The 27,724-nt window shown below is 43.1% G+C and overlaps 2 protein-coding genes across 2 annotated transcripts; both read right to left on the bottom strand.

The window, feature by feature from the left end:
• Position 1: 1 nt before the first annotated feature.
• LOC139213802 (AP-2 complex subunit mu-A-like) lies at positions 2-11,446 on the bottom strand. The gene is made up of 13 exons (XM_070844451.1): positions 11,298-11,446; positions 9,635-9,756; positions 6,005-6,270; positions 5,420-5,502; positions 4,634-4,639; positions 4,313-4,448; positions 3,848-3,992; positions 3,494-3,511; positions 2,731-2,850; positions 2,306-2,441; positions 2,018-2,115; positions 1,633-1,744; positions 2-1,206 (listed from the first exon to the last, which is right to left on the bottom strand). The coding sequence occupies exons 2-13, from the start codon at positions 9,706-9,708 to the stop codon at positions 1,072-1,074; spliced, it is 1,329 nt and encodes a 442-aa protein (XP_070700552.1). The 5' UTR covers positions 9,709-9,756; positions 11,298-11,446; the 3' UTR covers positions 2-1,071.
• A 1,306-nt stretch (positions 11,447-12,752) lies between these two features.
• LOC139214244 (segment polarity protein dishevelled homolog DVL-3-like) lies at positions 12,753-26,073 on the bottom strand. Its single transcript, XM_070845046.1, has 15 exons — positions 25,505-26,073; positions 23,730-23,799; positions 21,079-21,194; positions 20,347-20,459; positions 19,933-20,068; positions 19,264-19,354; positions 19,054-19,123; positions 18,740-18,879; positions 17,937-18,013; positions 17,723-17,790; positions 17,450-17,599; positions 15,647-15,778; positions 15,007-15,174; positions 14,622-14,825; positions 12,753-13,428 (listed from the first exon to the last, which is right to left on the bottom strand). Exons 1-15 carry the CDS (start codon positions 25,663-25,665, stop codon positions 13,070-13,072), a joined length of 2,055 nt encoding a protein of 684 aa, XP_070701147.1. The 5' UTR covers positions 25,666-26,073; the 3' UTR covers positions 12,753-13,069.
• Between the last annotated feature and the right edge of the window lie 1,651 nt (positions 26,074-27,724).

The raw sequence follows: 27,724 nt of genomic DNA, 5'->3' as shown, positions 1-27,724 counted from the left end.
GTTGGTTACATAGTCAGATTTTATTGGACAGAACGGTCACCAGGGCTACAAACAAGACGAAGCAGACAGCGACGAGGCAAACACCAGGGGGAGACCTCACCTCACCTCACCTCACTGCAGACACACTCCCGGTGCCAGATTTCTCCAAAGCATCTCAATGTAATCAAAATAGTGTGACAAAGTTGATCATAGCGCTTTAGAAACAGGAAATTTGAGTCAGGTACTAGCTTATCAGGATGATGGTCAAACCTCAAAACTGTCTGGAATGTTTCCCTGTGTTTTTATCGCTTTAGAGACTCACTGAGTGCTGGTAAAACTAATGGTGGAAAAACAGCGAGGGAAAGAAACGACGTGCTCTCCAGAAGGTACAAAAACAGCTGGGTCACCATCATTTCCCTCTTTTTCCTCTCTACCCATAGGAGACCTACAATGAGACTTTTGATCCAAATGACCGTTTCCAAAAACACAGATCAAATATCAACCAGCCCACAATACAGAACCAGACAATGCATCTCACTTTGAAGGGTAAACTCTACTGAGACAGAAGTTCATACACAGGAACTAGATCAGGATTCATTTTAAACCACAACAGCTACAAATCATCTCACCAGGACTTGTGGGGCTTCTAAAGTAACCGGAGAGTAGATAGTTAAACGATAACACTGAATCAACACGACAGGGCACCCTTTAAAAGACACTTAAGGTGCCTCCAGTCCTCTCCCCCTGGTCCCCACCTGCATCACGAGTCTTTTTCTTTCAGACACCAGTTGGTTTACAGGTTTACTCATCACTACGAGATATATACGATACAATGGTTCACATTTTGCATATATCTGTGCATTATATCATATTTACTTTTTTTAACGATGTAAATTCAATCTCCAACACCTAGTTAGGAAGGGGTGGGGGTGGTGTGTGGAGGAGGGGGGCAGGGGTTGTATGAGAGAGGCTATAAGGATTGAGGGGGGAGGAGAGAGAGAGACAAAGTAGGAAGGGGCAGAAGAAAAAATCTTAACAAGATAGATGGGAGGAAAGTGGTCAGTTCGCTGCCTGGCTGGGGGGTGTTGAACTTTAGCAGCGCGTCTCGTAGATGCCGGAGCGGCCGATGTACCGCACCCATTTGATAACGTCGTGGTCACTGTAGTTGAGCTTGGACTCAAACACCTTCAAGTATCGCACCTTCAGACCAGAAGGAGCGAAAGGAACCTGCGGAGACCAGAGGACGATGGTTAAGACGTGTCGGGGGATGCTGGGAAACGGTTGCTGGTTCATACTGTGGATGTTTAAGTTGAGTGAACTCTGAGCAGGAAGTGAGCAGGCTGTGATTTGCATGACTGATACTGGGATCACGTCTAATCCATAGTCCACTTGTTTGGCTGCCAACTTTGTACAGAGGTTTTTTTCTTTTTCTTTTTTTTCAGATGCGTTTAGCAAACAGAATCTCTTGCATTTCATCAGGCAGTAAAGCTGATTTAGGAAACGTTGCTGCAACTAACATACTTGATGAATGAATGCTTCAAAAATAACCCTCTACATCTTCACACGTAACAGACTGCCATAGAGAGGCTGGGAACTCATCCAGCGTGTGTGTTTGTGTGAGACAGAGACTGTAAACTATTAATGTGTTCTGACCTCGAAGTTCATAGAGATGGGAGGCCTGGCCCACTTCTTCTTATCGTTGGTCGGCAGCAGCTCGATCTCAGCACTGATCTGAGACTCCTTCATCCCAGCCATGCGTTTGATCCTTCACACACACACACACACACACGGACAAACGGTAAAGCTTTTAAGTGTCGTATTGGTTTTAGTAACAAAGAACCTAATTTTAAAACTTGCACCAGACAAAAATGATGGCCAAGGGCGAAAAACAGGGGGTTTACAAAAGAGACAAGGGCTGCATGTGTGTGAGGTTAAACAAACAAAGACACCAAGGAGAAGCTGGTAATTATTAACTTGACACAGAGAGCATAAAGGTTTGGTTGTATCTCATGAATATATGTGCAGAGCAACTACTCACTTCCAAACAATGGCGTTCTCACTGGCCTTGTACTTGGCTTTTCCCTTCATACAAATCACCTGCACGCCGCTGGTGTTCAGGGGCGTTGGGATGCGCACCTGAGGGGTTGATGATGAAGATAAGCAAAACTTTTAATCCTAAAACAATCAAATGTCATGCGCACAACTTTGGAGTGATTCCAAAGTGCCAATGTGAGGAAAAACATTACCAATTCTGTAAATTAGGATCTGCGCGTGCTGCTATTGGCTCTTTGTATTCTTCTTCATCTTGACTTTGATTAGAGCTCACCTCGATCTTTTGGGCCAGCAGCGAGGGTTTGAAGTTGGACTTGATAACCACCTTAACCTCGAGTTTGGTGCGGCCAACCTCCCTCACCAGAGGAATAACTCGGAACGGCAGGATGATGTCTTTAGTGGTGCGATACCTTCAGGAAGGGGAAGGAGAAAGAAGAAGTTCATGTAACAAAATGAAATCATTTTATAGAATTATTATTTATTGCAATGTTGATCCATGCCTCCCTGATTCATTTCTGAAAACAAACAACTCATTTAAAGAAAGAACGGACTGGTGTATATCATGTGACTTTTATACCATCAGCACAACTCTCATTTGTACCCTGTGACCTCTCAGGCTTTTCTATCGCAGGCTGCTCTTGTCTGGACGGCTTAACAATAAATGAAAGCTTCAAAAACGTCAAAAATCCATTTACTGACCTCATGAGCTCATACTCTCCATCAGGGGGGATGAAGCTGATGCTACGCTCCGAGTCGAACTTACTGAGGCGCACACACTGGTGGAAAGTGCAGTCGTCGATGGCTATGGACTGCTTCCCACTGTCGGGAGAAAAAACACATCAGAGACACACAAAAGAGACAAAAAAGTAATATTAGTTGACTTGTTTATCAGTTATTAGGAATTATATCTAATATTTATGATGCCAGTTCTCCTAAAGGTAAAACTACTACTCTCCCTCAACTAATGTCCATAGTTAAAAAACAAAAACAAAGCATTAACATAAGAGTAGACATGGAGGCACAACTGCTAGTATTAAGACGTAAAAACTAAAAACATGGAAATGACACTACTGTGCAATAAAACAAATCAAAATCCCTGTTAGGTGTTTGGGTAAAGAGTTAAAAGTCAAGCAGGTAGATGTGTGTGTGTGTGTGTGTGGGGGGGGGGGGGGATAAAACAAACCAACCATTCCACAAAAGAGGGAAACAACCACCGGGCACTACACTGAGGAGTTAACAAGGCGTGTTTGATTTGTATTGAGTGTGTGGGAAGCAAAAGTGCATGAGATGTACAGATTCTTAATGTGCTTAAGGGCTAAGACAAGACAGCTGAGTGTGTGTATGAGTATGTGTATGTGTGTGTGTGTGTGTGTGTGTGTGTGTGTGTGTGTATGTGTGTGTGTGTGTGTGTATGTGTGTGTGTGGATGTAGCTGAGGGTGAGGACACTTGTCAGTACAGTACCTTCCTCCCCCTAAATCACTGAGGTACAGCACATAGAAAAGAAAGAGAGGGAAAGAAAGGAGAGATGCATCCAAAGGAAAGAAAAATTAAAAGTAAATTGTAAAAGCCTGTCTTGTTGTAAACAGCAAGACAACACTCATAACACAGACACGGGGCTAACAGACAAGGTGGCCACTTCAAATTTTTGACTCAACAATGAACTTTCCTTGTCAGGATTTACAAGATTGGAAATAATATAAAAGCACCAAAGAAGAAATAGAATTGCTTGTTATCCAAAATAATTTTCAGCCTCGCTTATTAAAATATGATTGATTTCAGATATTCAGTTTGCCGTCTGCTTGTTGTGCGGCTCACCTCTTCCCTGCTTCATCAGATGCTCCTCCCTTGCCCTGCTTGTCGATGACAATCTTGTCGTTCATGCCAAATTTGCACTCGGGCATCCCACTCAGGTAGCTCTTCATCACCACTCGGCCCGACACGTGGGCGCTCAGGACCTGGCCTGGACAGGAGGAGGAGGAGGAGGAGGAGGTTTGACTTTCTCACTGTGACACTGCTACTTTAATGGACCTTGTGGTGAAACACTCGTTTTGTCAAATCCTGGCTATTACAAGATAAATTGATGCTAGAGAAGTGGGGGTGCGTGACCTACAAATCTATATCTCTGATCCACTGAAGTCTACATGTGACAAATATAAAGAGAAATAAATGAAAGAAATCACATCTGTAAATATTAACAAGGAGAGACTAAAACATAAGTGGTGACTTCTGTAACTAGTCGTTTTGAATGATACAATTTCAATTAATCATTCATGAACAGACCTTGCGGTGACATGAGCAGGTTGACGCTCTCCAGTACGTCCAGGAAAAGCTCATTGCGGCGATACTTGATGCCCTCGCGGCGCCAGCCGATCTGCCCCGTCACCTGGCTGGTGATCTGAGACTGCTCCTCTTTTGTCTGGGAGACAGGGAGAGAAACTGTATCTCAGATGGCAAAAGGAAAGGGCTGACAGACTGACAAAAGAGAGGAGGCGATGAAAAGGGATCATTAGCACTACAGCGAGGGAGGAAAACAAATATAGCACGGACCCATATGCGGAAAAATGAATTTCTGAGCTACAATCTTAATGTGGTGTTTATTACCTGATGCTGAATGATGAAATGTCCAAGGTCACAGTTGGGGGGAAACAAGGGGAGGGAAAAAAAAATTAAAAAACAGAAAAATAAAAAGCTACTTTTAGTTAATCACACAATAAACATTTATTTTATACATAATCCAAGAAGGTGCCAATAAGGTTTTTTTGTACACAAGCTTAGTCAAAACAATGAGTATCTGTGAATCTATTATTTATATCATTCAGCACAATAGATGGTGCACATGGGGTGTTTGGCAGTGACATACTCAGAAAAAATGTCTGCATCACAGCCGTCCTAAAATGGTTTCCTGTGATGTTTTGTACCAACTAGTGTCACTCTGACTGTGTCTGATCTGTCAGCGTGGATATCATTAAATCACAGTCAGTTAGCTTGTTTTGCTTGCAGAAATGTTTGTCGAGAAATATTAAAGGTCTCAGTGAAAAGAAATGTTAAATGTAATTGACAGCTGCTTCTCATAGTGTAATAGAGTGTTTTTACCTTCCACACCTGTCTAATAGAAATGTCTTGATGTGGCTAACTGGCTGGGGACATCCCTGTTAAACGATGTATTCACCACCTGTCTTATTTGTGATTCTCCAGGTCCCGAGTTATATTGGGAGCTGTTCCTAATGTTTAGTCTACCATCACTGAGGTGCACAAATAATCAATTTATACAATTCAACTGCTTCACAAACTACAGCCTGACAGTGAATCAACACCTCTCTAAAACTGCAAACTACTAAACTGGCAGCGACACAACTAAATCAGAGATTTGAGGCTAATCTTACTGACCTGTCCCTTAATGCCCTGCTGGGTGATGAAGGTCTTCAGAGCTCCGGTCTCTGAGTTCTGGGGGTAGCCAAAGTCCAGGATCTCTGTGTGGACAAACACAGCCGTCGGTAAGAGATAAGATGAAGAAAAACTAGGACATGTAGTGATAGAAAGAGCCAGAGGACAAACACAAACTGTGCGTTTAACGCAGCATAATGAAGTCACTTTCAATCTGCATTTGACCAATTCATACCAGTCTGGTATCACCAGGTAATCCCAGGTCATTGCTGGTCACAAGGTTAACACTCACTGCTTCACAATGGAGGAGTATAATGCTAAAAAACGACTTTTAGTTCGTTAAAAGTGGATGCTTTAATGTTCATATGCCTGACTTTCCTTTTTTTGGGCCCCTAAGAACAATTAATGCAACAACCTATTATCATAACTGAGCCATACATGAGGCTAGAATTCAGGTTTTACTGCCACTATTGATGTCTAGCACATACAATAATCTGCCTTTATTTCTATACTCTCCAAAGCTGCCGTCTCATCATATTCTGGATAATGCAGTCGATTCCACACACAAACATAAGCATCGTCTCCTACCATCCAGCAGCTCGTAGATGAGCACAAAGTTGTTCTTGATGTTCTCCTCGCTGATCTTGCCAAAGTAGGCCGTCATGACGTCACACATCTTGTAAAGGAACTCGAACACCATGGCAGCGTTGACATTCTGCTTGGTGACCGCCGCCAGCCAGATGTTGGAGCGCTTGACATGGAAGAAGCTGGTGCGGGCGATGTTGGTCACCGGGGATCGGACCTGCTGCCGGGCGTGAATCACGTTCACACGGAACGCGTCCACCGCATTACGCCTGAGATATGGAGACAAAGTGAGAGACATTTGAGTTAGGAGTTGATAGAATTGTTTTAGGCATTACAGTGAGACTGTTGTTAACAGTATAACACCCTGTGAAAATGTTGTGTTTGACATTTAGTTCTGCACTGGACTCAACGACATATCCACCCATTACAATAAATGAGTAATTATCAAAGCATTATCCAACCGACTGGAAAAGGACACCTTTAGTTGGTGAAAACAACAGAGAAAGTAAGTGATGTTTTGTGTAAATGGTGATAATTACCAGGAGGGAACGGGAAGGATCTGACAGCTTGAGCTGACACCCATACAGCACCATAACTAACCGAGAACAAAAACATGTACGGTCTAAATCAGCTCTCAGGTCCTTAAAAATGTTAAAGCCTACATATGAATTCAGTTTTACCGATTCTGAAAAAAGATGAAGTTTGACATAACGTATACCTTGGTGCCATGTTGCTTTGAGGAAACACAGCCCTGATCAATGTGGATTTACAAATAACAGGTTTTAGTGCAGAGGATCCAGCATGTTCTGACAAGACTTCCAAATCACACTAAGAAATGCCTGAGAACTTCCAGAGGAACAAACTATCTACCCGACTGGTATTCAACACTATTATTTAGCTTATTTTAAATCATAGAACAGCTGAGATCCGCTGAATGCATCTATAAACAAAAACCATCTGGTTTACAAATGTAAAACCACTGAACATCTTTTTCTTTGAAATGTATGAAACAGCATTTACACTTTGACTTGAAACAACCAAAATCATAGTTTATTCTAGTGTGTTTTACTTACTTCATGGCCCTCTTCTAACAGTTGACTCCCCATAACGTTTTACATGATCTAACTCATCTCTCAAGTTCTTTGGGAAGAAACACCAAGGCAGAATTAAAGGATGAGAGGGCTCAATTTACCATCATATCCCATGCTCAGACTACATGCTTTAGGCACCGGTAGAGCGGTCTGTGAGCACCAATACTCGTTGTAGGGCTCTAGTAGTGGCTGAATTTGTTGACGTTGATTGATTGGCTGTTGTATCTCAGTATCTGGTGGTTTATTTGCCACTGTAATGTCATGACAGGTGACTCATGCTTAGAGGAAGTATCAAGAAGTTCACTGTGGAATCAATGGGCATGCAGTTAGGGGTTGGGGGGGGGTGGTCATTGATCGGTGGCCATGAGGGGAGGGGTCATGCTTGATAGGCTGGAGCATCTCTTACCTATTCCTACAGGGGCCAAGATGGACAGATGGAGGAAAATGGTGATATAGAGGATAGAGAGGAAAAAAGGATGAAGTAAAGGGAGAGGAGAGACAAAAATGCACAAGAGACATTTTCGTGCATCATGTACACAGACAGAGTGAGTAACATGGTGTTTATTATGACGCCGTCACTGAAACCAAATATGTCGGGAACAAGTCTGCAGCATTATATTGCTCCTTTATCCAAGTTGTGTGCCATCACCACAACAGCAGGGCAAGTGCATATTAGCTAATTTGTATCTTGTCCATAACGACTTCATTATTCCAAATGGACCCATTTCTAATTCAGCTATAACTAAAAGCTCTGTCGTTATATAAAAACAAGTGCAGGTACAGCTGCCAGCAGGAGAGCAACATAGTGTGTCTGGTTCACTCTGCACTATCGCAGCAACAGCAAGGATTATAAAAACACAACTGATAGTAGTGAAGATGAGCAGACAAATAAAATAAAAACTAAATTTACACCTTTTAGCAAAGTGAACCGTGGTTGTGGGAGCTGATGGAAGTGGATGGAAAGATGGAAGTGATCCTTGTACACAAGTCTGTGTCATTTCAACAAACCTGCAGACTTTGCACTCATCTAATTCAAACCTGTGCCTCAGTCTGCTGATGCATCTGAACAGCTCAGAAATGCAGAATATACCGTTTTCTTTCTGCCCCTTCTCACTGTTTTCTCTACCCCTGCAGTTACATCAAAAACTGTTCACAATATCAAAAAATGCTTTTAAGGGTCTGCAACCTACTGACCCACCGCTGCTGTGTACCAACACATTTGACACTAGGAAATCAATGTCGACCCTTTTGCCCTCTCTGCACCTTAAAAACCATCACTATAAAAATCTACACCTGGACCGGTGTCTTTTCTGGAGAGATGTCTACGCTCAACTCAATCACTGATGCGACTGGCTTCACACAAAAACACAAAGTGATAACTGGATTTAAACATGGACATCTGGTATCTACATTACAACTGAATCACATCAACAATGCGTCACAAACAAATGAATGAGGACAAGGACAGGAAGAAAGAGAGACGGTATGCAAGTCAGCCCTTCACAACATAGGCCACCATTTTCTGCCTGTAGACGTCTATGTGGATGTAGCCTTTAACCTGACACACGTGAGGTCCCAAACCTCGAGCCACATTTTACAATGCAGTTAGGTCTCTTGTGGCTAGATTTTCAGCCCATTACTCCCAGTCCACACTGGAAATGACTCAGCCCTGTTTTTAAATCGTCCATCTTCAAATTTGTCTGGGCTCCTGCATCAGCTGTCTAATTTAGTCTCTTTTTACTTCCATATTTAAAGCGAGCCATTACCACACATTCATTATTCCTTTTTGGTCATTTATACATGCTTTTTTTCCATAACCAGTTAATTATTAATTCCCCATCCCTCCATGCCAAACCAAAGAAAATGCTTTTCTTTGACATAATTTTAAAAAGGTAAAAAAAAAAAAGTCCAGTTGCAGAACAACACTTCCCTGTAACACATACATAGAGACATCAAAGTTCTTGCTATCAGTACTTTATTTCCATACGGTAATAATAATGACTTGTGTCGTGTGTCAACACTGATGTCAATTTAGAAAAGCTTTTCACACAGCTGTAACTAATCTTTAAATAAAAGGTGTGGTTTGATAAACACAAGTGAACCAAATCATTACCTCATACAGCATGGGAAATGGAGCATGAGAACATTATTTTTTTCCTGATTGTGCTTCCCTCATTGTACTTGTGTGTTTTAGTCATAGTCACATCCATTCACCGGGACAATGTTTGCATATTATTGCATGTCTTTTGTATTTGTGAATAAATGTATTTTAATGGTAATTTTGTAGTACCGCAGTTTATACCATTGTGTTTTTTCGTTTGTAACACTGTCCTAAATGTAATGCTGGCTTAGCTATTTTTCAAAGACAGGAGGAGATAACAAAACACACAAATGTAAATGTCTTAGCTGGGAACAGGGACATAATCCTCTCTCATCCCTTCAGAATCAATCCCAATCTGTCCACCCCCACAGGATCAGGACCTTCTGACACGAAGTCCCCCAAAATTTAGGATTGTCACTACTTTGCTCCTGTGAAACGTACCCAATGTCATCTCGGTAGACCCGGGAGATGAGGACCTCCCCCTTGTGGTTGTAGATGAACAATCCTCCAATCATTGTGGCTGCTTCTCAGTCCCAACTGGCCATGGTGAAACCAAACCCCGCCTGAGAAGAGATAGAAGTGGAGTGAGAGATTGCAGGAAGGAAACGGGGGAAGGAAAAAGGGGTGACAGAGAAGTGAAAGCAGTGAAAAGTGACGGAGTCACCAATAGTACAGGGAGGCGCTTGTCTCTTACATCCGCTTCCTCCGTCTCTCACTCACACACACACACACACACACACACACACACACACACACACACACACACACACACACACACACACACACACACACACACACACACACACACACACTCATCACTCTATTGCCAACTGAATGTACCCTGCAGCTGTGGTGACTCATTTTTAATGCGTGCCTGTGCATACACATACATGCATTATATACAACTCCAATGCAGGATAAAAAGACTGCTATACCACCACCACCACAGTCAATTCCTTGTTTCCTTCCAGAGAAAGATTAACGACAGATTAGCAGCTACCAGTTTGAAGCAGGATGCCACCAGGTAGCCAGCTACAAATCTGTTGCTCTTACCGGGTTGCGTTTTACAACCAGCTGCAGTCTGGATCTGATTAGACAACATATGAAATCCAATGCAAGACTAAAACCTAAAGACTGCCACATTCATCTGAGGGCAGTGCAGTTGTTAGAAAATTAGCGCTGAGTGATTGTGGTTCAGACCTACAAATCATAGGAGTTCAACACCTCATTCAAGAATGAAGCTTCTGGAAACTACAGGGATGAAGGGCATGCTAAAAAATTCCTCGAACACAGAGGCCAGACTGCTAAATACACGGTGGTCAGAGGAAGTACACGACACAAGCATAATCCTAACATTGGGGAAATCATTTCCCCATGGGAGCATTGCCGAGTCGTGACCGAATAAACCGTGCACAAGACATGAGCGGGTTTAATCGCCCTTTTATTGGCCGAAGTCAAGATGTCTGCTCACTCGGGCCATTTCCTCACGTTCATACATTTTTCATTTTCTCTCATATGTTCCTCGGCCGGCGAGGGGCGGGTTTGCTTGAGACGCCTTATTTTAAACATTATTTAGTGGCTACAACATTGATGGAGGCTTGACCTTCAGCTACGATCCAAGTGATGGAGAATAGACCGAGTGAGGTGTAGCTAGCTAAGTTAGCTTAAGATAGCAGGCTAGCTGGCGGCGATGTACAGCGAACCAGCGTCGAGCCGTGCGGAATTTTAAATGGACTTCCGGTGAAGAGGAAATCTGATCAATTTGACGACCATTTCCTAAGTAACACTTTTAATCAACGGTGACTTACAAGCGTGCTATTTGAAATGTTAGCACCAACTATTTACAATAATGCCAAATCGTGAATACAACCCAAAAATAACATTCAGTGTGCATTTATTTTGAAGGTGAAAACCGTCTGTTTTCCGTTATCGCTCTAATTGCCGCTGCTAGCTTGACGTTGGCTAACGTAGCGGTAGCTAGCAGTGCTAATGTTAGCATCGCTCCCGACTGAAACGGTTTCACCGGCTCTCCGAAACGGTTACCGGGCTACACTCGGTCATTTTACCGAAAAACATGTCACCGCATCGACTCTGATCAACTTACCCTTGTTCTTTCACGGACGCCACCGGTCTTTCGCTCCCCGGTCGCCTCGGATGTAGCCTGTCTCGGGGTCCAGTAGGCTCCCAGTCGGTTCACACACCCGCTAATTCCGCTCCTTCCTCCCGGTCCTCTGATAGCTGTCAGCTGACCCGCCGTCCTTACGCACAACCGTTCCGCTGTGACAGGAAAAGGCGCGGCTGGAGCGATGTGTAAACCGCACCCAGGCCTTGTTATGATAAGCTACACGGGCTACTGGTCACTTATGATGTGTTTTATGGTTGTTCACTTTTAGTTGTGCTTGTGATTGTTGCACAGGGAAGCACGGTGGTCTGGTGTCCTTGTGAAAATGGACATAGGACCATGTTGGCACACATCCAACTTGCTTAATTAAATGTTCCCAATCAACAATGGTATTATTTTCTAGCTTTTCTATTCTTTTCAAACTCCTCCCTTCATTGAATTGGAAAGAAACTACTTTTCCTGTAGAGAAACATGAGATGTGTGGGTGGTCTTATTTTGTTCTGTTCTGCAGAGTCCACCTGATTTGATTTGATTCAAGAGTTAAATCGCCTCTCTACAGGAGTTTCCCCTCCTCTAGCCACAGGGAACATTTTGCATAGGGTCATTCAGTTCTGAGGTAAGTCTAAATGTACACAGATCTCTTGCACACACCCACAGCCCCCACACACACACACACATCTGTGCACCAGATTTCCTAACCTTCACATTCCTGATCTTGGATAGTCGGAAACCGACTGCCTTTAAATGCAAATATGACCTCAGGTACCATTAAAATAACAAAACAACACACACTCTCAAATAAACACAAAGCAGCAAGTTAAGTCATAAAACTATATTTATAAATAAAAACACATTTTTCCTTGATAAAAGAGTAGTGTGAAAGACATGGTAAGAAATTTTTTTTCCACTATACATTATCACAACACAGAGTCTGAAAATGCTCTGGTTAACAAATGAAAATGCAGTTGTGTAGTGTAAAAATGACTCTTGAAGCTTGATGCTCATGTTTAGTGTTGAAAAATGAAACTAGTTGTGACCAACTACGTATATAATAAAACAAATGCATTCTTACAGTAAGAGGGACTGCGGTTCTCTTGCACTACATACACATTTTTCCATTTCTTTCTCTCATGAGACAGGCAAACATTTAAAAAGTCTGAATAAGGTTAACAGTTAGTGTTCATTTCAGCTTTCTCTTTGAGGGGTTTCTTTCTTGGTAGAGGTCAGGGAAAGAACAGGAGGAGGAAAGAGGCTTCTTTCTCTCTGTTTTAACACGGACAGGGGTGGGGGAGGACAGAGAAAGTTAGATAAGGAAGGCAGAGAGGAGGGAAGAGTGAAGAGAAGAACAAATGAAAAACATCCAAGTAGAAAGGCGCTGAGTCATCATCCCCAGCTGTCCGTTTCCACTGCCTCCCTCCCTCCCTCCCACCCTCCCCAGCTCTTTGTCCTCACGCTAACTCTTCCCCACTGAGGCGTGGAAACTGAGAGAGGCGCTTTGGTTCCATCTTGAGCGAGGGGGTTTCTTCACTGAAGAAAGTATGGCCACTATTACTAGGAAGAAAAGCACAATAGAGGGAGAGCATTTTCTCTCAGCGTACACAACACGGTTGGGTCCATTTCTGCCTCTAGGACAGTGGAATCAACACAGCTTTTGCAATCTTCCCCCCCCCCCGTCCTGTCGCGCTGTCCTTCTCAGCCTTATAATGACACGAGAAAGCCCAACCTGCTACTTTGTGACTGGCCGACAGCCTGCGTTACATGACATCAACAAAGAACTCTCCGGCATTGCCCACCGCCAAGCGCAGGGATTGGCGCGAGGCAGTGAGCTCGGGGGGCACAGCGGCGAGCTCTCTGCCTGGTGGGGCGCCAGGTGCAGATGTAGACAGATGTGGGGGCTGGGGGGGCAGGCCAGGGGGGCCATACACAAGGCCAGGACCATAGGCTATTGAGTGGGAGTTGGCACTGCGGTGGCTGATGGAGCTACGGACGCTTCGCTCACTAGGGGGAGCCACTGAGCGCTCGCTTGGAGCTCGGAGGCTCCTGATCTCAGTTTCACTGCCGCTGCCACCGGATTTCCGACCTTCATTCTTACTGCAGTTAGAACCACTGCTTCCTGTGGACAGAGCAGAAGAGACAATGTTTATTATTGAAGTGTGATATGCAAACATTCCCCCTCAGATTTAATTAAATGTGAGTGGCCTACATTAGCCACTCTCTCCTATCTGGGTGCCTGTGAAGTGACGCAGGCAGTACTGACCCAGTTTGTGGGAGACTCTGAGGAGAGCTGCATGACTAATGCAGACATGGTCAGTGAGCATTCACAGCCTCTCACAGGCCAAACTGCTCAGCCATTACTGAAGGCAATTGCATGTTTTCATCTTATAACCACAAAGACAGTCTGCTTGCTTTAGAGCCAAGTTCTTCAGACTAATGAATCTAAAACCATAAGAGTTCCTTCGCTTTAAGGAACATTTTGAGAAGATTTCCTTTGCTGACAGATGAAAACATTTTTTTTTTCATATTTGTGCATCTCTTTGATAGGCGGCTAGAGGGAGCTTAAATAAAAAGCAATGAAATGCAATTTATAATATCTCTATACTCATGTTCTTTCTTGTAACCTGGTTAACTATTCAGCAATATATTCAGTGGTAGTGTGCACCGACAAAATGAGGACAGGACGTCTCAGATGTTTTGTGCCAACAGTGGGCCCAGCTGTTGGTTAGTAAATATCTCCATTGCGTAAGCAAACTGCTCCTAAAACCACAACGTCTGGTTTTCTATTTCTACATGTTAAATACACAAAACGTGTAAATAAAGCAGCTTTGGGGGGAATATTTTTCACTGTAGAAAGAGCTAGACTCTTTACTTCAGGTCTTTGAAGTAAACCAATTTAAACATGCTCTACAACTGTATAGAAAATCAAATGTATGTTGATGTTCGCTCCTTCACAATAAATGTCAGTTATAATGACTGTAACAGCTTTCTACTGTTTCTGAGCTGCCCTCCTGTTATCTTTAGGAAAATATGAGTGTTTGCGGGTGGATAATGGAAAAAGGAACAGCCAACAACAACAGGTTTCTACTGACATTTTGACGTCTCATCATCAAAATCTGTTGTTACTGACATAAACTTAAGATCATGATTGCTGCTGTTCTCTGTGAGGGAGCAAACTACAAACTTTACACAGACAGGGGTTAGTGTTTGATACTCAAGAGTGATGGAATATATAATTAATTCATAAGGCATTCATTCAGCACCCTAACGATTGTTCTTTAAAACATGCAGTGCTGTTCATGCTGCACTCACCACTGTGCTGGCTTCCTGCGCTGCCAGCGCCTGGTCCACCGTGGAAGGGCTGTGGCAGGTCATACGGGTGTGGAATGGGGAACTGGTAGGGCAGGGCCATGGGCCAGGGGGCTGACCCGGGATGGGGCAGAGGGGGGAGAGTGTCCTGATCGGAGGCACCGCCACTGGAACCATCATGGTCATGGAGAGACAGGTGGGTCATATCTGAGGGAGATGGAAGAATAAAAATTATTCAGAGACCCAAAATAATATCCCACTTGTAAAAGTGGATGTGTAAAGCTTGTCGTGCTTTACTCTCTTTTTCAGAGGAGTGTGTTGATATCGCAGGGAGCTCAGACACAACTGAAACAGTTTGGGAAGACTTGCTTTTATTGCTGACACTTACTGCCACAGAGGTCTCCAAAGATGTAGTAACACTGCTCAGAGAAGGTGATCTTGTTGACAGTGTGTCGGATGTAGCCGGCCTTCAGCAGGTTGCTGGCGTATTTACGGGCTTCTCTGCGATCTGAGAACCCTTCCACATGATGGAAGAGCCAGTCCACCACATCAGAGCCTGAGGACACAAACACACACACACACTTTAGGTATTGGTGAATTTTACAGTTTTGTTCATCACATGCTGTGGCTAAAATAAATATTGAAGATGATGATTTCAATCATTCATATTTATGTGATATTTATCTGCCCACAGCTGATTTTAATGTTTAGAGAACTGTTTTGGTCAGCAACAAACACAAATATTTACTGCTGAATGAAGCAGAGAAAAAAAACTATATCAATATATTATTGGGATGATTATTGTTCATTTCTCTTTATGAAAATTGGTATTTATTTAAATTTTATTCAACCAAATAATTAAATTTCTGACTTGATACAAGAGACTTTAAGGTTTCATTTCAGCCACATCACTGAAACACTGGCGGGAGTCCACAAACTGAACTGAGCTAATAAAGAATAGAGACGGCCGTGCGTACTGATGAAGGAAATAAATGCTGGGCCATGCCTGCTGCTTTGATTAGACGTACCGATAAAGGCGTTAGCGATGGTTATCTTGAGCCACATCCTGTCTCGCACCTCAAGACCTGACTCTGGGCAGGCCATGGCCTTAGCGACTGTTGCCATGTCGCTGTGGATGGAGAGGTGGAAGTCATCGAATCCTGGGAGAGATCAGAGGAAACACAAGCAGATCCACGTTCAACTGTGAGAGTTTCAATAGCTTGGGTCTCAAATCAGTTTCTGTTTAATACCACTGAAACTGTTAAGACAAAAGACATTTTTGTTTCTCATAAACTGAATGAAAACACAGCTGAGTGTTGTTAGTGAGTGAGTTATGATCTCGACAACTGCAAAAATGTTTTGGAATTTGCCTCAGATAATATTTGGTTTCCTGTGGTCTGGACTGTTCCTGCGACCGTGAATCAGACTGGGTCGTTGTTTGAATTGGACTACAACTGAGCTGGTCTTAAAAAACCCCAACAAAAGTCTAATCATCATGAATTAAATGTCCTTGCGAGAACACTATAATATTATTACGCATATTTATTTTATCTTAACATGGTTCATTGGATTCCAAGATAAGACTTTTGGTGTTCCCACTTCCCGCTTAACCAGAAAGCCTTGAGACATCCACATCCGACAGATTTACATTCCATACATATTCAATTTTTAATAATGGTTAAAAATAATCACATAAGCCTGACTTGCCTTTGATGTTTTAGAGCAGTGCTAGCTGTTGTCAGTGCAATAGTCACACCCTTTATGCAAAACTCAACCTTTTACCAGGCTGCACTGCACTATGTACTGTTATCATCTGGGGACACGCTGTATGACTGTTGAATACTGGTGCAAAATAATGAGTACTGAAAGAAGCCAGTTTCACTCATTTTAATGCACCCTCTGAAATCTAACACTGATATTTTAGATTGCAGACACAAGTCTTTAAACACTAGTCTTAAAATACCTCATGGCAACAACACAGTTGACCAGTTATTGAAAATATGTGAAAAATGCCCCATTAAACCATAAATTATAGTCAGAAATGCAAGGTGCAACTCAACAGTATTCCGCAACAGTGTTTAAATGGTGTAGATTTTTTTTATAGGCTGTTAAAACATATGATCATGTGAAATTTATGATCTGTCAGAGAGGGAAAATCCCCAAAAACGTGAATAATATCAATTTAGTCAAGAAAATGTGTTGAGGGAAGAACGATTTTTCTCCCGAGACAAAGAAAAAAAAACACCACTGTCCTTCCAAAGATTACAGGGAAGATGAAAGTTGTGAGTTATGGCTTAGTTTTGACAAGAGTTATTGAGCAGATGGAAGCTGTGAGGCTGAACACAGTGAAAGCTGGAACAGAGAGTATTCGCAGGAATGCAGTGAGAGGGCAGGGCCGCACTTCACACTGAGATTTACTAACATGTCTAGAGAGGATACTGATATTACTGCAGTTTTAGGAGGTTGGATTCTGGGGGCTCCAAATGAGAGCTGAATTTTAAAAAAGTGAAATCCCCAAAGGTCTTTATGCCTCATATAACAGGAATGTGAACGATTAAATGTATCTATTAAGTGCTTTGACAACAGCCAACAGAAAACATAGTATATACACCATAAAACTGATAAAAATTAAAAAATAAAAATAAAGTAAAACAATAATGTATATTGCAAATTCAAAAGGAAGAAAGCAAGCACATGTTCTAAGTAGAGACAAAAGGAAAGTGAATGGGAAACCGTCGCTGAGAGTTAAGGTCGGATGCAAGCTGTTTTGAATAAATGAGCCCTGATGACTAAGCTATGACAGGCAGCTGCAGGGGGGCGATGTGACTCACGTTCAGTCTCAGGGATAGAGCTGCTGATGGAGGAGCTAGTGGAGGTGACTGTGCTCATGGAGGGGCTCATGCCATACGCGGGGTACACCCCCGTCATAGCGGCCGTGTGGGACACCCACGCAGCTGGGTCAATGGGCCGGATTGGCTCACCTGTAGAGTAAGATGTAGGGAATGCATTTAAGAGTCGGTGATCTTACCCAAGCTAAGGAAATACATGGATTTGTAGGTATTTATTTTGTTGGAATTAAAAAGAAAAGGGAGACAATCACTCACTTCTGGGCAGAGCAAAGCAGCTCCGGGGGTTTGGGTCCCAGCACTTGGCCACAGTCAGAGTAATGGGGCTAATAATAAACAGACAAAAAAAAGTCTCAGCTTCAACATTACAAGAATTCATCTATGTCCTTGTTTTGCACCTGTTTTCTTGGAGGACTATTTCTATTTATTGCTGTTAAAAATGTGCTCGTATGTATTAATGTTTGCTGCTTACCCTGGCTTGTGCACTATGTCCCTTAGTACTCGAACTGCATCATCGTTGCTCATGTTCTCAAAGTTTATGTCATTCACCTACGGGGATAAAAATTAAAGAAGGAAACAATTGGTGCAAAAATACGATTTATTATGGCAACAAGCAATGGGCCACAGGATCCCTATTTCCTACTTCCATATTGCGCTCACTGCTGTGCTGGCAGGTAAAGATGCCAGGAACACTAAACCGCTATATTCCCATATAACGAGGTATAAAACTTTCTCAGAGTCACCGTTATTCTAATAAATCCCACTGCACAAAGCCATTAGTTGGACTGGCAGTGCTCGTCATGGCGTGCCATATTAAAATTTGGAAGTGGATTTAAGCCATAAAAACAGCTGAGTGACACAAACCATGTGACACTTACACATATATTATAATGTGATTGAGTTAACGGAGATAATGGTGGGAAAGAGAATAAAGGGAAAAGACGAATAGATTACAAAATAGTTTGTAATGTTAATCTCTTGTTCACTGATCACAGAAATATGTTTTTTATCCTTTACAAATGGCCATCTGAATAGAAAACTTTTGATTGGTCTCACATTACTAAGTCCTTCCACTTCACTGCAGACACTGAACGCAAACACACCATCCACCAACTGACACACACACACACACACACACACTTCCTTTCCTGGTCCAAGTCCCAGGTATGCACAGACATTTTTTTCATCCTGTGTGTGTGTGTGTGTGTGTGTGTGTGTGTGCCTGTCCGTCTGTCTCTCTCTCTGTCTGTCTTACACACACACATAGACACACACCTGCAATAGCATGTCCCCAGGCTCTATGCGTCCATCTGCAGCCACAGCTCCTCCCTTCATGATGGAGCCGATGTAGATTCCTCCATCACCCCTCTCATTACTCTGACCCACGATACTGATGCCCAAGAAGTTGTACTTCTCTGTGAAGAGGAGAGGAACAGACAGTGTGTATCCAAGAGTGACGTGAGGCAGCAGTGATGAAAATAAAGACGATGAAAAGATGATCACAACCTGCATCAACATGGAACAGACCAACTGTTTATACCATTACTGCATCATGTGTGTAGCTGTATCGATAAGCTGTAGTCACTTACCCATGTTGAGAGTGACAGTGATGATGTTCAGAGACATGGTGGAGTCTGTGATGCTGCTGAATGATGAAGACTGGAGGGAGGAATGGTGACAATTGGGAGGAAAGAAAAGACATATGAGACAAATTGGAACACAATTCCAATAAAGACGTCTTATATTTATTTGCGGCTTATTTGCAGCCCGGTACGCCCAAAGTGTGTGTGTGGTCGCACCCTGTCCATATTGGAGGCCTTGGGTTTCCGTCTGCGACGGCGGTGTCGTCTCATTAGACGAGAGGAGCTCTGCTCAGTGGAGCTGCTAAATCTGAATACAAGAAAAGGAGAAAATCATATCTTATTAGGAACAATACACACATGTGAAAAGACTGCAATATATGAGCTAATAACTGAATATTTATTTCTACAAGATCATTTAACACTGTCTCCATAATGAAAATAGTGCCTGCTAAGAGTCGGGACCAGCTTTAACTGTTTCTTAAACAGCATCTCTTTAGAATTTAAGATCTGACTGACAAATCATCAGCATCAACATCCAGACATTTTGTTGTGGCAAACTCCATTTCTTAATGTGGTGTGGAGAAACTCAGCCACTAATTAAGCGTTTATCCAAATCTATTAGAGCTGTGTTAACAGGAAAAAACATCCTGAGATGCCTGAAGACTGAGAACAGCAGAGTCTCTAAAGTGGGCTGCATTTATTTCTACAACTCCTGGAGGAGATCCCGGGGGGTAACCACAAAAACCGCCAGACAATTAGACTGTACTAATCTTTGCCAACACCCATCAACTGCAATTCCAGATGCATTCCTCGAGCCAAATGCCTGTTCTCATTGTGAACAGCACTTACGAACAACAGCATGAACAGCTACACAGAACATCTGACCTGCTGGTTGCGTCATCATCCTCTGAATCAAAGCAGGAAGTAGACTCCAGTTCGCTGCTCATGAAGGACGAGCAGCTGTCGTACTCAGCGCCCCCGCGTCCCATTCCTCGGGATGAGAAGCCGTTCTGCCTTCCGCCTGTAGCGGGACAGAATTATGATCAGGATGACACATACATACACAGGGGGAAAATATTTTAAAAATAATAGAATAGAATCCCTTGAAAACTAAATCCTCGTAGATGAGACCTAAACTAGAGTTTTCAGCTTCAGCATTGAGGCGAACTGTTTGGAAATCACTCTGTTTTTACCCACAAGATAAACGATAGTGGTGAGATGTGAAAATGGTGGACATAAAACTGATACATACAGCACAGAGAGAAAAACTAAAAGTCCATGTAGCAAACACTTTCTGACCGTGGTCGTTGGTGTGTTTCCGCCTCGGCCTCTCTCTCTCCCTCCTTTGCGACACCATGGAGCCGGTCTCTGTGTCATTGTCCAAACTGTCCCGACCGCTCGCTGCTTTCCCACTTCAGACACAGACGGTGCACAGAAGCCAGAGTTAGTGTTAAAGAGAGAAACAGTTACACTGCATCATCATCAAGGCAAATTATTTTCAATTAACAGCCACTAAAACAACTCTTTATATTAAATGCTTATAATCAAATCGATCTCTGTTGTTGAATATTTGTCAGGAATCATTGCATTGGTTGACTTATTTTTTCCATTACTATCATTGTCTTCGATACACTTTGTTTCACTTGCAGATGAACCACACTACACAGTCAGATGGGAAAACTAGCAACAGCTATACTTTATAATTTTCAACAAATACAATGAAAAACTGAAAGGCTGGCTACAGGAAATATGAGTAAGAGAGAGCAGTGCTGTACTAACTGAAATGTCTGATTCATTTCCAGAATGAAGATAATCTAATGATAAACAGGCAGAAGAAAAAAAAGGTAGATTTTGTTCTCTTCTGGGCAGTCACAAGGTGTCATACCATCCAATTTACCGTTTCCTCAGTTATTGCAGTAATTAGGAAACACAGAAGGACTCATTCAAGACACAAGCACAGAGCCAAACACAAAGAACGCATGGCATCTCTCGCTTTCACTCACACACTAAAGGAATTCTGAATATACTGACTGATAAGAAGGTGGTCTCGAGTCTCCGATGCCCCCGGTCCTCTCCAAAGGGGGCGCCGCCTCTAAACTATCTGCCACTGAGCCCGCATCTGTGTGGGCCCCGTCTCCAGAGACCAACTGACAAGAGACAGAGAACCAGGTCAGTCAGAGAGACGAGACAATCACTCAAGAGGGAAGAATACACTAAAGGACACAGAACAAGTGGGCAGCAGACCCACGTCAGAGCTCTACTGCGTTCACAATATACACCACAGTCAAAAGCTGGATGGAGTATCCTGTTTTATTTAAGGCTTGCCAGCATTTAGAGACTATGTTTCATTAAATGTAAATTTGTCTTTTACCAATTTCTTGTTGAACAAGTAGACCTCTTCAAAGAGTTGCGAATAAAAGAGAACAAGCTCAGACTTGTGATTTGTACACCTGACGATGTTGCCTAAGTTACCAAAGTGTGGGAAAAAGGCAGATCAAATGGATCATGCCTGCGTTTTCAGGGGAAATTATATGTCTAGTGAATAAGAACATTAGAATATTGGGCTGTTAAATTTCCATTGTTTTTTATCCCTTTTACTTCAAGCAAATTCCAGTCCTGCTACCACATGATCCCTTTTTTTTTTTTTTTTTTATCTTGGATGTTGTCCATATTGGATATGAACCATGTACTTGCATGATTTGAAGGGAAAATCTGTGTGAAACAGCCTCCACTATTAGCGGCCTATGGTTGGTTAAGAAGCTAGAATTTACATATGTTTATGTCATAGCTGGTCTATTCATGACAGAACCATTTCCACTATTTTTTGGATCTGTTATGTAACAAGATTTCCAATTCACACAACCTGAATCAATCGGACTATAAACACAGCAGGGACAGACAGTTAATTTCCACTTTATACAGTCACATTTAATGTTAGCATCACGACATCCACCAAGGTCATCGCACATTGTTTATCATGCCCATATTGTTCAACTGCACCATACACTGGGGCTGATCCAAATGTCCAAAGCAGAAACATGCTCAATTTACTAGCCTGTACCAGAAGGAGAGACTTTAATGAACTCCTCGCCTTTGAGAGGCCGAAGCCATGACATGTTTGACATTTTTTTGCATTTCACTTGTGTGTCTAAACATTTCTGATGAAAGTGTGAAATTTCAAGTTTAGTGAGGCAGATACATGGAGAGTCAGGGAGGGAGAGGCTCTGAATGAAAGCAAACTGGAGAAGTGGCGGCTGCCATAAGAGTTTGACAAGGAGTAAAAGGTGGACCACCCATTAACTAAAAAAATAGAAGGTTAAATGTTTTGTGTAGTGCGGGGGGAATTTTAATGAGTCAGACGCAGAGGGTTTAAGGTAAGTTAAGACAGGGTATTAAACTGAATCAACTATACAGACTCAATAAAGGTAGACTGGTTAAAGAGTGATGAACAAGTGCCCTACTACTGATTTTGTTTTCCTTTTTGTACATTTTGTATCTGTGTACTGTGCTTGTACCATTTCATTTTCATTTTACAGGGAGTATACTATTTACAGCAGGAAAGCTGAGGTTCGCTAAGATAAGGTGTAAAAAATAATATGATAGACAAAACCTGCTTGTCAGCTGACAGTAAAAGTACAACAGGCCAGACTGGGGGTGCTGGCCTGTTGTGGTGTGATGATAGCGAGCCAGGCCCTTGGACCCCAGAGAACAATCAATCAGGTCATTGAAACAACAGATGAATGGAGGAGACAAATAAATGGACGTAATGTAACAGAGATAACGTTTCATCGTGCATGGAACATTTCAACAACCCCCGAGAGACAACAAACATTCAACCACACACACACACACACACACACACACACACACATATATATATATATAAAGAGAGGAATTGTCCTTGAACCACAGCCAACCAAACCTCCATATAGTCTAATGAAAATTACCACAACAGAGGGACACATCATTATAAGCACCTTGGATTATATATACACACACATCCAGTAATAACTCACAAATAAACCTATAAGTGTAACCACACGGTGCTAAATTAAATGAGTGCATCAGTGTTTCACATCAAGACACAGAACACCTCTTTTTCTCAACTTTATTCTCCCCACCTTGTGAGATTCAATCTTCTTGTTAGATGACATGCAGTGAGGCTCTTTGTTTTCCTCCCATCCTGTGATTTCACTTGCTGTTAATTCAATCTCAATGTTGAGAAAAGAGGAAGGGAGGCTGTGCACCAGCACCAGATGTCCCAGACAGGAGAATTTTTGCTCAGAGCCACTAAATGAGATACTACATGCAAGCACATGTATGTATGTGTTGCACGTGGTGGCTAGCATGTGTGAGGATTTGTATGAAGTTACTTAAAAATCATCTTTTTCTTAATAACACAAGAGCATAGAGAAAGAGCTGGGTGTTTGCATGTGTCTATGTGCGTTGCTCTTGGGATCATTATGTGATAATTGTATTATCACGCAGATGCAGACAGCCTCTCCCTAGAGACAGAGTATGGTTGTGGTCACTGGTCAACAGATGGGAATCATTGTTATACATGTAACGCATGCAGTCACACAGCCACTTAACCACACAAATACAGTGAAGCACAGACAAGCACACAACAAGAAGAAAATAATCAAACCAGAAAATTACTCCAGGATGTATTTTGAACCTACCCAAGACACCACACGTCCATTAAAACAGGGCAACTTAGCATTGTCGTCAGATATTTCCTCCTTCACCACCCTGTAAAGAGAACAAAGCTCTGTTTCAGTAAACCTTTAACAACACAAAAGCACTCTCAGGGTAATAAAACACAAGGCTGCATTTAGAAGCAATGGAGGTGGGCAATACTTCCATCTCCCAGGATGGACAACTGGGACAATCAATCCTGTTTTAATAGTGCACTCACTACACTATTGTTACACACTGCCAGCAAGAGATATACAAGACTGCCTATAGAAAATGTTGGTGCTGATTTGCAATAACAGCTGGTAAACTATCAAAAAATATTCCCAAAAACCTTTCTGCAAAGCTACTAAAACTACTCTCTGATGCTTTGTAGCTGTCAAACAACATACAACAAAATGTGCATCTACAATCTAACTGAAAATAGATTAGGAAACAGTGAAATCTGGCTTTATATGTCAGATCTTTCAATAACGATGAGCTCTATTCAGCAAAATCCAAGGAGATGGCAACCGACATCACTGCATGTGAGAAGCTACCAGCACAGGGATGGAGAACCAGTCAAAAGACGGCACGCTTGACTATTATATCTAATCAAATGCTGCTAAAAAGGAAAGCTCTTGGCTCTGAAAAATACAAAGTTTTCTCGTGCAAACACAGTCCTGTCTATATGCTAAACTAATTCAAATGTGTGTATTGTGCAGGAAACCTTTCCAGCCAATCGCTCTTTAACTCAGACTTCAGATGGCACCTCACAGTCCAGAGGACAAACCAACCTCAGACTAATAGTGACATCAAGATTAACTGAGACTTTCTTTAGGAGTCCAGGTAAATATTTGAAACCGGTCTCGATCCCAATCTGCTCAATCTACACCACAGCTTGAGGTAAAATAGTCTATTTACAGAGTGTTGCTCTTTATAACATGAGTAGCTGTGGGTCCTTTCAAAACATGTCCTTTCCCACTTGTAAATGTTAAGAAGTTGTTGCCACACCCTGGTTTGAGTTAAGCCAAAAACAACTTTGGAAACCTGGCTCAAATGTTAGTAGTGCTTATTTCTCCCCCCACCCTTTTTTTTTTTTTTTTAAACTTTGCAGAGGGCACCGTCTGGAGGAACATAAAACGTCTACCTTTCCAGCCGTGTTTTAACACAAAAGGACATGCTCATAAAGCTGCCAGAGTGATGAACAGGGCATTCCTGTGTCCAACTCTGCATTCCTCGGGCTAATAGACAACAACAGCAGGGCCTGCTGGACCCACTGACTGAGACTGAGACTGAGACTGGCCGTTTACATTATGACACTGTTAGCTAGCAGGAACATACCACACATTAGCCACCAACTGACACCACAAACGTCAATAACTGCTTCTTTTTTCTTTCTTTTTTTTTAAGCAGCGTTGTCAGCTACCCCTGCTCCCACTTTACCGGCAATAAGTATAAAATGCCCTTCAGGACTTTAGCTTGTGTTCGTCAAACTGACAAACACCAAACTTGGTCAGACAAAGTCAAGGCACTGGCCACACAAGCAATGTAAACAAACGGGGACGGGACGCTGAACAGACCTGCTAACGCTGCTAGCAGCTAACAAAGGAGCGAGCAGCTAGCTAATGATCGGCAGCCAGGTAGCGTTAAAACACTTTGACAAGCCAGCTGGGCGAGATAGCGACAAAGTTAATGTCAATACAGGAGCAGTAACGCGGTGAAAACCCGCGGGTGTTTGTGCCAATTCCACCTTTAACACAATAAACCCATTAGCAGTTACCCGAAATCATCGTCCATAGATTTGAAGAAGAATTTGTAATTTGGTTTCTTGAGGACATTTTTGAAGTCTGCCAGAGTGACTTTGTCCGCCGGCACCGACAGTTTCACCAGATACGGCGTCTCCTGGTCGTCGAGGTGGTAGATAATTTTGGTCTCCCCCATCTCGGACTGCGGCTAAGGCGAGGCAGGCAGGGTGCATCAAGCCGAGGGCCTGGCAGGCTCCCTCTCGGGCCCCGACTCCCCGTGGCGCTGGCGGCGGCTGTGCCGCGGTCCTCCCGGCTCTCCCCGGCTGACCGACACGCTGCGTAGTCCTGGTTCTCTATTTTCTACGCCAGCTCGCTAATGTTACAACCGCCTCTGTATTTTTTTTTAAAAAAGCACCTTGCTCCTCCACAAAGCGTCCCAACACCGTCTGAGGACTGATTCGCGTTACTTCCCGGTTCTATTAAACGTCCAATATGTCGCCGAAAGCGTTGAAATACAAAGAAAAACTGTTTAAAACGCAGTAAAGACACACAATCTTAAAGGATCGGTTTTCTCTTCTCGCTAGCTGCCAAGCTCGGCACTTTGTTGCACACGAAACTGCACAAAATCGTCCAAGCCTGTATCGGAGGGGCGCCATCCACAGGAGAGGAGGAGAGCGGCAGCCTGCCTGGTTCCTGCTGCAGTGCATGAGTCAACACAGGCGGCCAATACAGGCAGGGCAGGCCCCTGCACCCTGCACCCTGCACCCTGCCACATACACTACTCACAATAAGTTAGGGATATTGTTATTTACATGAGTGCTTTTCCTATTTGGTCTGAATTTTAATGAAATAAGTCAAAGTTCCCTTTGATATTACTAATAATGAATGAGAAGAAACACCATTTTCATTAGTTTAATATTTAGTACCCCAAAAATTTAGACAATAACAAGGATAGCCCCAAATAACAAAAATTGACAATGTCAGTAACGGGTGTTTACCAGCTTACCAGCTTGACAGCGACGTCTCATGCTCCTCACTAGCCTCATAATGTTGTTCTGAGGCAATGCGTTCCACTCTTCCACAAGTGCTACACGCAGTTCTGCCAGGTCACGTGGGGGTGGGGTACGATCATCCAGTCTCTGCTTCAGCTGGTCCCAGACGTGCTCTATGGGGTTCAGGTCAGGGGACATTGCTGGCCATACCATATGAGGCACTCCGACTTCCTGAAGTCGAGCTGTGACAATTCTGGCACGATGTGGTGGAGCATTATCATCCATGCACAGAAAGTTGGAGGTGTGCTGGCGGAATTGGGGGATGATGATGGGTTCTATGATGTCTCTGAGGTAAGAACGTGCAGTGACTGAGCCATCTACAATAATTAAATCTGTTTTGCACTGACTGGTGATGCCTGCCCAGACTGTTGCACCTTCTCCACCAAAGCGAACCCTGGGGACCATGTTGACCTCGGCGTATCGCTCACCTTGCCCTCTCCAGCAACGCTGACGACCATCATTTCTGTGCAAGGTGACCCGACACTCATCAGTGAACAGGACAGTAGACCACTGCTGCATTGTCCAGGTCACATGGTCTTGTGCCCACTGCAAACGTTCACGGCGGTGTCTTGGTGTCAGTGGAGTCACCTGCAACGGTCGTCTGGCATTCAAGCGAAAGCGGTGGAGTCGGTTGCGAATGGTTTGTCTGGAAACCCTAGTACCCCTCACATCTCATAAACAGGCCTGCAGCTGTGTGGCAGTTGCATAACGATGTCTGAGTGCATAGGTCCTTAGGTACTGGTCATCGTTGCGGTCTGTCACCCGTGGGGCTCCACTCCTGGGTCTGTCACGAACTCTGCCAGTAGTTCTGTGTCTTGATGCAAGTCTGCTGATGACACTTTGAGACACCAAGTTCACGAGCACCATCTAACTGCCTGCCACCGACCCGAAGGCGCTCTATGGCCAGGTGGCGCTGCTCGTCCGTTAAGTGACATCGTGTGTTCTTGGCTGTTTGAATGATGAACTTGGAATGACTTACTGTGACAATACCAGCTTTTTATACCCACAGAATGTTGAAATTGATGCCACATTGAAAAGGGTTGTCTTTTAGTGTTTTTTGGTATTGGCCCCAATATGTAAGGCACACTGTACACAGTGAGACCATTACGTGGAAAACACAAAATGAGGTGTGTCTATCACCCCAATACAATTGCCTCCCTATCCCAAAAATCTCTGAAGTGAAACAAACACCGTATGTATGAC

Source organism: Pempheris klunzingeri, chromosome 15 (genome assembly GCF_042242105.1).
Source record: "Pempheris klunzingeri isolate RE-2024b chromosome 15, fPemKlu1.hap1, whole genome shotgun sequence".
NCBI classification, from domain to species: domain Eukaryota; kingdom Metazoa; phylum Chordata; class Actinopteri; order Acropomatiformes; family Pempheridae; genus Pempheris; species Pempheris klunzingeri.
The sequence above is the reverse complement of the archived record's forward strand: the minus strand, read 5'-3'. Positions and strand labels throughout refer to the sequence as shown.